The sequence below is a fragment of the Lethenteron reissneri genome, chromosome 4, assembly GCF_015708825.2.
Source record: "Lethenteron reissneri isolate LAM-NWPU_2019-01 chromosome 4, ASM1570882v1, whole genome shotgun sequence".
NCBI classification, from domain to species: domain Eukaryota; kingdom Metazoa; phylum Chordata; class Hyperoartia; order Petromyzontiformes; family Petromyzontidae; genus Lethenteron; species Lethenteron reissneri.
In genome coordinates, this window is record NC_083782.1 from 5,103,722 (window position 1) to 5,115,390 (window position 11,669).

General features: G+C 48.5%; 1 protein-coding gene across 1 annotated transcript; it reads left to right on the plus strand.

The window, feature by feature from the left end:
• Positions 1-1,659: 1,659 nt before the first annotated feature.
• On the plus strand, positions 1,660-10,318 carry LOC133349829 (zinc finger protein 250-like). The gene is made up of 4 exons (XM_061563633.1): positions 1,660-1,939; positions 3,448-3,889; positions 4,631-4,783; positions 6,995-10,318. Exons 2-4 carry the CDS (start codon positions 3,466-3,468, stop codon positions 7,516-7,518), a joined length of 1,101 nt encoding a protein of 366 aa, XP_061419617.1. The 5' UTR covers positions 1,660-1,939; positions 3,448-3,465; the 3' UTR covers positions 7,519-10,318.
• Positions 10,319-11,669: the final 1,351 nt, after the last annotated feature.

Here is an 11,669-nt window from a genome sequence, read left to right on the forward strand (position 1 = left end):
CGCGGGGGGGGGGGGGGGGGGGGACCGGCACCCGTACCCAGCGTTCGCCGGGTGCGAAAATCAGGCAAGGCGGGAGGCTCTGCACGGTGCTAGGCCTCGACACCCAACACGCCACTCTGAGGTAAATTCATACAAATTTCACGTCCTCTACAGAGTGGCGAGGGAGGCAGAGTGGCGAGGGAGGCAGAGTGGCGAGGGAGGGACTCAGCCTCAAAACGAGTAACTGGTGTGGCGTATTAACATCGCCACTGGGGAGACAAAGGCGGCCGGGCGTGGTGGATACAAGTCCCGGGCAAAGCCGGGTCATGACTATGTGTGTATGTGTTTATGTGTATGTCTGTGTGTCTGTATGTATGTGTGTATGTATGTGTCTGTATGTGTTTGTGTGTATGTATGTGTGTGTCTGTATGTATGTGTGTGTATTGTGTATGTGTTTGTGTGTATGTATGTGTGTGTTTGTATGTATGTGTATGTTTGTGTGTATGCATGTGTGTGTATGTGTTTGTGTGTATGCGCGGTTATGTATGTGTGTGTATGTGTGTGTCTGCAGCAAGCGCGTGTATGTGTACCTATGGACGCGCGCGCGTGTGTTGTGTAGGGGGAACGGTAGTGTAGTGCTTAGCGTACTGCCTGTGTCTATGTGTGTGTGTGTGTGTCTGTGTGTGTGTCTGTGTGTGTCTGTGTGTGTGTGTCTGTGTGTGTGTCTCTGTGTGTGTGTGTCTGTGTGTGTGTGTCTGTGTGTGTGTGTCTGTGTGTGTGCGTGCGTGGTGTGTAGGAGGAACGGTAGTGTAGTGCTTAGCGTGCTGCCTGTGTGTGTCTGTGTGTGTGTGTGTCTGTGTGTGTGTGTCTGTGTGTGTGTGTCTGTGTGTGTGTCTGTGTGTGTGCGTGTGTGGTGTGTGGGGAGCGGTAGTGTAGTGGTTAGCGTGCTGTCTGTGTGTCTGTGTGTGTGTGTCTGTCTGTGTGTTCTGTGTGTGTGTCTGCGTGTGTGGTGTGTGGGGAGCGGTAGTGTAGTGGTTAGCGTGCTGTCTTTGTGTCTGTCTGTGTCTGTCTGTGTGTTTCTGCGTGTGTCTGTGTGTGTGTGCGTCTGTGTGTGTGAGGAGCGGTGGGTGTAGTGGTTAACGCTACGCTGCGCTACCAACCCGGCGAACCGAGTTAGATTCCCGCTCATGGCCACCACCGATCAAGATTATTTGAACCTCACATAGGTCGACTCAGCCTCAAACGAGTAACTGGTGTGGCGTATTAACATCGCCACTGGGGAGACAAAGGCGGCCGGCCGTGGTGGATACAAGTCCCGGGCGAAGCCGGGTAGTACAGCTAGTATAATGATAAAAAATGAAAGTTTTTATTTTTATTATTTATTTTTACTTCCGTGACTTCACCGAAAAAGCCTTTAAATCATGCTCCAATACAACCCCCCAATCGGCTACGCGCGTGCGCGTGACGTCATCGCCCTCTGACCCCCTGACCCCCCGTTCCGCGCGTCTGATTGGTGCAGCGGGGTTGCGTGAGTGGCTGAGAAGCGATGGGGAGATTCCAGGCAGCCGCGTGGCAGCCCCTCCCCACCCAGCCCCTCCCAGCCCCGCCCTCCCCACCCAGCCCCGCCCTCCCCACCCAGCCCCTCCCTCCCCACCCAGCCCCGCCCTCCCCACCCAGCCCCTCCCTGCACGACGGACGCAATAATCCCCTGTGGCCTGGTGTCACCAGGAGGTTCCCACCGGTAAAACGGCGTTTTAAAGTCGCCACGGACGACGCGACGCTTTGTTGAGCGAGACTTTGGTGTTCGATCGGGGCCACGGGCGGAACGAGACACGCCACTTTGAGGGTTCAACTCGAAGCGAAATAAAAAGAACTACATCTCTCTCGCGCGGAAAAGTCATCGCCGCCTCGCCTGGAGTGAAGCCTGCGGCACAAGGCCTCTGCCGTGCCCTCTCTGTCGGTAAAGACGCGTGCGTGCGTGTTTGTGTGTTTGTCTCTGTGTACGTGTCTGTGTGTGTGTCTGTGTGTACCTGTGTGTGTCTCTGTGTGTCTGTGCGTATGTCTATGGGGAGCGGTGGTGTAGTGGTTAGCGCGCTGCGCTATGAACCAAGTTACCCGAGTTCGATTCCCGCTCACGGCCAACACCAGTGACGGATTATGTGAACCGGTCCTGGGCCTCCCCTAGGTCGACTCAGCCTCAAATGAGTACCTGGTGCGGTGTGTAGCAAACATCGCCACTGGGGAGACAAAGGCGGTCGGGCGTGGTGCTGGCCACCCACCCCCTCGTGTGCCGTGCCGGCCTTCATAGGTGCTCGCTAACAGCACTTGCCCCTATAGTCTGTTAAGGTTATACGGGGGGGCGTCTTTGCCATTCACATTAGAAGCGTTTACTTTTGTTCGGACGGTGAAATAAACGCATCTATTATTGCCCCCGTTGTTGTGAGGAGGTTGCCATCGACTGGGCTGGGTTATTTAAACTCCCGTCTTGAGACTGGGCGAGAAGGCCTTTTGTTAGTTTGAGGGAGGTGGTGGTGGTGATGATAGTAATACTCTTTGGTTCTTTCGGTAAAGTCACGTAGAAAATGAATACTAGATCACGACGTTTCGATCGCCACACAACAGGCTTATTGTGTCTGTCCGTCGTGCATCCAAAATGGGAGGGGTGGGGCTGGGTGGAGAGGGGAGGATGGGGAGGGGCTGGGTGGGGAGGGGCCGGATGGGGAGGGGCTGGGTGGGGGGTGGGGCTGGGTGGGGAGGGGCTGGTCACCCCGTGGTGCCCTTATAAAACTCAACGTTTAACCTACTCACGCCGGCTTGTGCCCGCCCTCACAGTCGGGCATATTTGCGGAATTCACCACGCCGCCGTTGACCCTGGCCATTGACCGAGCAACCCAACGTTCCTACCAGCTCCCTCCACAGGAATGTATTAAGACCGTGCGATCTGGATTTACATGCGGTAGAGCAATGTCTAAATGCAATCATATCTCAAGACGCAGTACAGAAATTGTGCAAAATGTGCTTCCACTGGTTTATTAATTCCATGTGGTAAGAGCCGGTCAAGAGACGAGGGTCATGAGCCTGGGCTCAGAACAGGGGGGGCGAGGAGTCTATAGTACAGGATGCTGAAAAGAGTTCCATACCTGAGGGGCAGCAGAGGAGAATGAGTGAACTCCGTCGTGAATGTTGACTGGGACTGATAAAAAGCCTTGGTTTCCGGACTTGAGTGTGTGGAGGGGAGTTGCGTGAGGCAAGGTGGAGAGGTATGGGAGTACGTGGAGGGGAGTAGTGAGACGAGATTGTAGAGGTAGGCAGTTGAGTGCATGAAGGATTTGAAAGGGTGTCAAAAATTCACCGTATCAGTTTTTCAAGCAATATTTACTCTTCACTCATTCCAACAACAGTGAACTGCATACCCAATACAACTCACACAGTACTCATTACCCCCAACCTCATCGTTTAACTCAACAGGCCGTCTCCGGCAACAGCATGGCCTCTGTGGCACAACGCAGACGCAGCAGCAGCAGCGTGGACCCGCATGGGGACTTCCCGGCGTGGCTTGCCTCCCGCGGCATGAAGCTCACGTTCGCCGAGGCCATGGAGCGCGAGCTGGGGATCAGCGACTACGAGGAGCTGCTGGCGTGCGCGCTGGCACCGCAGGTCCGCGTCGAGCTGTTCGCCGCCGCCAAAGAGCGCCTGCCCTTCGCCTTCTACGCAGTGCTGCGCCGCATCGCAGATTCGCTGGTCCACGAGGAGGGGGGCACCGGGGAAGGGGGATCGGTGGCGCTGGGCGGGCTCGTGGAGACGATCGTGGCGATGCTGAGCGCGCTGAGCGACACACTGCATCACGCCGCACAGAGGTTCATCTCGCTGGAGCCTGGGATAGCGGCCGGAGAAGAGCTGTCCCAATCCGGTGGGTGGCGGCAGGTGGCCAAATGGGTCGGTGAATCCAGAGCTAATACCTGGTAACTCGGTAGAATGGCTTTGGACCAGCGTTGGTTAGAGGAAGATACAATTCAAAACATATGTACAGTCCTTATCTTGTTGTAGATGTGTGCCTAAGTAATCTACGTGCAGTAACATAATTAACAGACAAATATCCTTCATAAAAAGAAAAACCGACAAGAACTACTTCTTACGATACAATTACAGTTTTGTTCCCCATTAGCATGTGGGCCTTCGGACTCCTAAAGCAAGCATTCGTACATGCAAGCAAAATCTGAACAGTTTTATATTTTTTAGAGTCTCACAAAGAGACCGAAACATTTTGGTTTGGTGAACGTACGATTCACATTCCTTTCAGGGACCATAAAGGTTGTGTGTCCCTCGATTTGATGAATATTTGAGCGGTCTGTTGAAGTAACTTGAGAATAAATAGTTGTGTGATGGCATCTTCCAGGCTGCTCTGTGGCACAGATTGATGCACTGCCGGCTGCAGAATTGCAAATGAAAATGTCATGACATTGGGAACACCAAGGCCAATCCTTCCAGTGCTGGTTTCATTGGACAACTCTATCTACAGAGTAAGTCTCTAATAGATAGAGATAACTCGTTGACAGCAGCATAGCAGAAGAAGAAAAAAATAACAGCAAAAGGCAGTAGTTTTATAGCATCGGATGTTCATCATTGTTCCATGCGCACACCACGTGTTCAGAGAGTGTAAAGAGTGAGATCACGGTGGCGGCGACGGTGGCGGCAGCAACGGGGGAGCCCAGCAGTCCCCTACACCCGGGGGAGGATTGCGGTGTCCTCGAGGATTCTGTGTCGGAGCACCTGGGCCGCGTCCCACGGAACAGCGCACATTGCGGTACGGGAACAGCTCCAGCCACCCGGTAACCTGTGGGTAAATAGATGACACCAAAAGGATTTTTGGCGTCATCTGGTCCAACACCAATGGAGACTAGGCTCTAAGAAAAGCTATCTCGGGTGTGGACCAATCAACTTCAAGGACAGTGCATATCATCATCATCAGAGTTGATCATTGGTTTTTTAACCCTTCTATCTGGCAACAAAACTGACACCTTTTTTTTACAAGGAGTCATGTTTACATAGACCACAATACAAGGCACCATCTGGTCCAACCCATGTGAGACTAGGCTCTAAGGAAAGCTATCTCAGGTGTGGACCAATCAACTTCAAGGACAGTGCATATCATTATCATCATCAGAATTGATCATTGGTTTTTTTACCCTTCTATCTGGCAACAAAACTGACACCTTTTTTTTACAAGGAGTCATGTTTACATAGACCACAATACAAGGCGCCATCTGGTCCAACCCATGTGAGACTAAGCTCTAAGAAAAGCTATCTCGGGTGTGGACCAATCAACTTCAAGGACAGTGCATATCATTATCATAATCAGAGTTGATCATTGGTTTTTTTACCCTTCTATCTGGCAACAAAACTGACACCTTTTTTTTACAAGGAGTCATGTTTACATAGACCACAATACAAGGCGCCATCTGGTCCAACCCATGTGAGACTAAGCTCTAAGGAAAGCTGTCTCGGGTGTGGACCAATCAACTTCAAGGACAGTGCATATCATTATCATCATCAGAGTTGATCATTGGTTTTTTTACCCTTCTATCTGGCAACAAAACTGACACCTTTTTTTAACAAGGAGTCATGTTTACATAGACCACAATACAAGGCGCCATCTGGTCCAACCCATGTGAGACTAGGCTCTAAGGAAAGCTGTCTCAGGTGTGGACCAATCAACTTCAAGGACAGTGCATATCATTATTATCATCAGAATTGATTATTGGTTTTTTTACCCTTCTATCTGGCAACAAAACTGACACCTTTTTTTTTTTACAAGGAGTCATGTTTACATAGACCACAATACAAGGCGCTATCTGATACAACACCATGTGAGACTAGGCTCTAAGGAAAGCTATCTCGGGTGTGGACCAATCAACTTCAAGGACAGTGCACATTATTAAAGTTATGTTTTTTGTTTGCATTATGACTGCAGGTATTGTGGTCTATGTAAACATGACTCCTTGTAAAAAAAGGTGTCAGTTTTGTTGCCAAATAGAAGGGTAAAAAACCAATTATATTTTTACTGGGAAATGAGGATCCAATGGTGTAAATCATCAGAGTTGTTTATTTTTGTTTGCATTTTGACTGCTTGTGTTGTGGTTATTGCAAACATGATGCCTTGTATAAAGGTGTCAGTTTTTGTACCAGTTGAAAGGGTAAAAACATATTACTATATTTTGCCACTGGTTAAAGAGGTCTCATAGTGTAAACCTGTGGGGTCTTTTGGAGCCCGGATTCAGTCATGTCACGTGGCCAGTTTCAATTAATTGCCAAGGTCACATTGACCCGTATGTAGAGCAGTGTGTTTACACAAGAGACCCCCCTCCCACTCCAGTCTTTCTCCCTGTTTTGCACTACTCACTACTGGGTACTTATTACCTCGATTATGGTATTTGCTATAACATCAGAGTTACATTTACAATACTGTCAAACTTTGTCAGTCTGCCTTTATTCCCTTTACCTTGTACTTTACCATGTCAACAGTCTCTCCCCGTGGTCGTGTGGATTTTTCTCCGGGTCCTCTGGTTTTTCCCTCCACATGTAGAATCAACATCACGCATTTTGAGCATTTGGCTGCTATACATTTCCACATGATAAGACACTTTGTTGAGCTATCATTTGTGATAGCCAGGTCGCTTCTGAAAAAGAGCCACAACTCAGTGGGCCTTACCTGGTAAAATAAAAGAGAGTAACTTTTTTTTGTTTCACCAGATTTGCAGTTCATGATTGTGTGATTGACAAACTTATTTATTTATTTACCCTCCCCATACAATTCGATGAATTGTCAACAGTTTAAGGTCAAGATTCGACTACGTATATTTTTTTGTTCAGTCTGGTACGTTCCTATTCACACCATTAGCAAGTACTTTGCTGAGTAAGTCGATGCTTGTATTCATAAGTGGAGGAGTCAATTCAAACGAATTAATTTGTTATTTAGCAAGCCCAAATCTCCTCTCCTCTCTCACCCTCCGAGCAGATGTAGTGAAGAGCGAATCTGACAGCCAGCAGCAGCAGCAGCAGGAGGACGTCTCGGCCATGGAGGACCAGGAGCCGCAGAATGAAAATGAGCCATGGAGCAGGATCAGCGAGGGGGGCTTCTCTCCCCGTACTGCTGTAGCCGGCGCCTGGAGGCCACAACCGGAAGCCGGCCCCTGCGTCGAAGACAGCTTCCCGCTGGCGCCCAGGCCTGACGGGGCCCTGCTGGGGCCGACGCTCGCCGACGACGGCGCCAACTTGCGTGACGACAGCCAGTGGCCGTACGTGTGCGAGGTCTGCGGCAAGGGCTGCGGTTCACCGTGGCACCTGCGCCAGCACCGTGGCACGCACACCGGAGAGAAGCGCTACGCCTGCGCCGAGTGTGGCAAGGCTTTCGTGCACCACGCCAGCCTGCACCGGCACCGGCGTGCGCACGCCGGCGCAAAGCGCTACCGCTGCGGCCGCTGCGCCAAGGAGTTCCGCTGCGAGGAGACAATGCAGCAGCACCTGCTGCTACACACGTAGCTACGTGCAAGATTTCGGGGCGCCAGCCAACAGACGGTGCCTGTGGGGGAACACAGAGCCTCCAGCACTGAGAGCAGTCTGAGAGGAATCAGGAGGCATCTGATTTTTTACTTATCTGTGGTCAGATTCAGGAACAACAGTCTTGTTGAGTTTCTTGACCGAGTTTATATTTCTTAAAATTAACTTTTGGTGGCTCAATTATAGTTTGTTTTGCTTGCGATGCAGTAGACATGATTCGTAGATCCAAATTGGTTCGATGGAATAGTGCACAGTTGTACGGTTCCACGTATCAAAACTAAGTTTCTGCTGGCATTAAGGAAAAAAAGGTCATTATTTCTGATCACGTTAGCATGATCAGACACTGGTAGTTGCTTTTGCCCTGGGCTGTGCCGTTAATTGATTTGGTTCCCCAAGCCCCCCCCCCCCCCCCCCCCCCCGGTATCTACGCGTGTTGAGTACAGTGATACCTCGGTTCACGAACTTAATTCGTGAACTGACTCTGGTCGTGAACCGAATTGGTCGTGAACCGAGGCACATTTTCCCATAGGGTTCAATGTAAATCCGGTTAATCCGTTCTGACCTTTTTTTTTGGTTTTTGACAATACACATTACTGTAGTACTGTACAGTATAGTAATGTATAAAGAGAGAACACTAACCTTGCTTGAGATGACTTCTGGCATGGAGGAAGGCAGGTGGGAGGTGGGTGGGAGACAGTAAGCACTCAAACGGGTGAACTGTACAATACAGTAAGTACAGTATTGTACAGTACAGTAGTACAGTACAGTACTGTATGTGCTAAAAAGCACACCAAAAATCAAAAAGTCACTGAAAGTGTCTTCACAGTACTCACAGTACTTCTTTCTGTGTCTCTTCTTCTCTCCACGATCTTCCTACAGGAAGTCACGACCATGTGACAGCCTGGAATTAGCATAAAAATGGGCACGGCGCCTGTTCGTGAACCGAAGCGGAGTTCGTGAACCGGAGCGTGTTTTTATGAAATTTTCTGTTCGTGAACCGAGTTGTTCGTGAACCGAAGCGTTCGTGAACCGAGGTATCACTGTATTCACGGACGCGCGGTGGGAATTGTGGTAAATTGCAATGCTCAATTAAAATTTTCAATAGTCTGACGCTCCTGTCTATTTGTGGAGACTTATTGAAAAATACATCACGCTGACACGTTCGTTTTTGCACACAAATCTGGCTGTCGCCTGATGAAGCTAGTTGTAATTACTGGCAAAACGTCGTACAAAGATTGTAAATGTTGTGGCTTGGCTCTCCAACACACCGGTGTGCTGTATTAGTGACGAATTAGCATGTTCTGTTTACGTGACAGCCCTTACGAGTTGGCTGTGTCGCGTAGTGGCGGGTTTTAACGACACTTTTATATATTTACGCGATCTAACAAAAAAAACACTTATGGACGTTCGTTTTTGTGTGCAGAATATTTTTGTTGTATATTAACTCAAATCTTAATACATTTAATATGAAATCCTGCAAACAAGGTTTTTTGTTACATTTAAGGGGATATTCCGGGTGAACTATTCTAAGTGAACATAGTAACTTGGTAATCCATTTGTAGTGGTTTAACGCGCGCCAAGGGGGGTAATTGTAAACACGTGCGGGTTGGGGACAGTGGAGTCGTATCGGGACATGCTGGTGTTGCTGGGGGACAACGGCTGGACGGAGATGGCCCGTTAGGCAATTATGGGATGCAGGGCAGTGATTGGCCGGTTGTTGTTGTCAGGGACGAGGTGGCGCCTGTATGTCTGGGAATGGGAACAGGTGGGCGCGGGGCGTTGGGGGGATGCCAGTTAATTGGAAATTACTAGGGACGGGGATAAATACGGGAGCGTCAGAGTAAGACGGGGAGTTGTGCTGGGAGCTGGATGGAGACGTCGGAGAAGAAGAAGATATAAGAAGTGTAGGGTAGTAGTGGAGTAGAAGTATAGGGTAGCAGTAGAGACTGAGACGAAGATATGAGAGGTGGAATAGGTTAGCGGTGGAGCAGGGGAAGAAGAGGAGACGAGAGGACGGATAGGCTCGCAGTGGAACGGGAACGAGAGACAGTTGGTGAGAGACGGAGAAGCCGAGAGAGCGACGGCTGGAGTGGGACGGAGAAGCAGAGAGGAGAGTCGGGAGAGAGAGAGGGGGGGAGGAACGGAGCGAGCGAGGCCGGCGAGCGGAGAACGTGCTGGAGAGTGGTGGCGAAATGTGCTGAGTTTGAAAATAAAGTGACGACAGAAAAGGAAGAAGTTGTCCGCGTAAAGTTCAGCACGACACATTCATAGATACCACCACTGATTTCTGATTAAAACGAACATACATCTAATATATAAAAGGGAAATTTGTGAATGTGTGTCTGTTCAAAATGTTTAGCGTACTTCCCAACATGCAACAAACTTGACATTTGCCATGTGGGTACTTTCCAGACTACACCATGCAACAATTTTTAACAGAGACTTTTGTATTTTGGTGGGGGGGGCACAATATTGCATATATTTTGCACGGCAAGTGAGCTGTGACGTCACAGCTGTCAAGTGACCCGTGTGCGGAAGCGTCGCGCAGTGTGCCTGCTGACGTCACGCACCCCCCCAACTCTCCGCGGGTAAAGTGCCATACAAATGTGTTGCAGGTCCAAGGCGTTCTTCGCGCAGCATTGCTGCTTCATTGTTTCAGTCGTTTACTGCCGTACGCACCCTGAAAGTTGCGTGTGTCTGCAGCAAGCGCGTGTATGTGTGTGGGGAGCGGTGGTGTAATGTTTAGCGCGTTGGCTGGAGGGATGGACAGTTTCGTCCAATAAACGTACGGGCTGCTACAAAAAAATATTGGTTAAAATGACAACACGTGTTATCCTAAATGATGAATAAAAGTCGGAAAAAGTGCACATTTTGAAAATAACTGAAAAAACTAAAATGTCATTACAAGTATTGAGTTCGCGTGAACCCTGCAAGACGCTAGGAGGCCGCTCCGGGAACTTTTCCTAATCCGCGCCACCAGCAAAAGCTCAACAATTTCAATTTGTGGTAGATATGTAATAGATATGTAATCGCATAATCATAATAAAGAGGATTTGCAATAATGACAAAAATACATTGCCATTTCCTTATGTTTTGTATGTTCTCCACAATTACGCTATTGATTAGTTTGTGTTGTGTATTATTTAGTTTTGCGTCTAGCTAGGGACGTATCTAGCCCATGCGTATCTTCGCAGTTGAGCATTGCTTCAAGCAAGACTTACTGATGAGCCACTGAATGTCGAAACCTATCCAGAGTTATCCTGTATTGAACCAACAATGGTTTAAGCCTGACTTCTGATGAGACTCTAAATTCCAAAACCTTTCCAGATTTATCTTCTATTGAATCAACAATGGTTTGAGCCTGACTGCTGATTAGACACTAAATTCCAAAACCGGTCCATATTTATCTTCTATTGAATCAACAATGGTTTGAGCCTGACTGCTGATTAGACAATGAATTCCAAAACCGGTCCATATGTATCTTCTATTGAATCAACAATGGTTTGAGCCTGACTGCTGATGAGACACTGACTATTGAGCCACCGTCGATGCAACCGGTAATGCCGTCCAGAATGTTGCAATGTAATGATGTTGAGGTAGGATGTGGAATTTAAAAGAAATTTATTTTATCTTCTTGGTTCTTTCGGTAAAGTCACGTAGAAGGGAAATAATAAAAAAAATAAAACATAATAAAATACAATTCTCACGACGTTTCGGCCACAACGCAAACAGCCGTCCTCAGGTGAAGAACAGGTCTGTCGGAAAGACAGCGTCTGAATGAACACCACCAAGCTTGGCAGCGTATATTTAAGCTGGGTTAGGGGAGGAAGAGCGCCTTGACAAAGGAATTTGCATATCAGCAGAGGAATTTAGCATATTTATGGGAAAAGCAGATATGGGATTAGTCACTACTTATGCCCGTGCATTATGTAGGATTAGCAGCAACAAAGGGAAGGATTTTTAATAGTAAGGAGCTGCAGCAGCCAAACCACTACATAAAAACTAAAATATAAACTACATCTATATCATCAATATACTAAATATACTCTCCAATAAGCTGAGCTGAGCTTATTGGAGAGTATGCCTCCAGCTAAACGTTTATTGGAGAGTATATTTAGTATATTGATGATATT

Excerpts from the sequence above, each read along its gene's own strand:
- LOC133349829 (XM_061563633.1), top strand. The coding sequence starts at position 3,466 with ATGGCCTCTGTGGCACAACGCAGACGCAGCAGCAGCAGCGTGGACCCG. Across the intron at positions 3,890-4,630 it reads AGAAGAGCTGTCCCAATCCG|AGAGTGTAAAGAGTGAGATC; the intron begins GTGGGTGGCGGC and ends CCACGTGTTCAG. Across the intron at positions 4,784-6,994 it reads ACGGAACAGCGCACATTGCG|ATGTAGTGAAGAGCGAATCT; the intron begins GTACGGGAACAG and ends CCCTCCGAGCAG.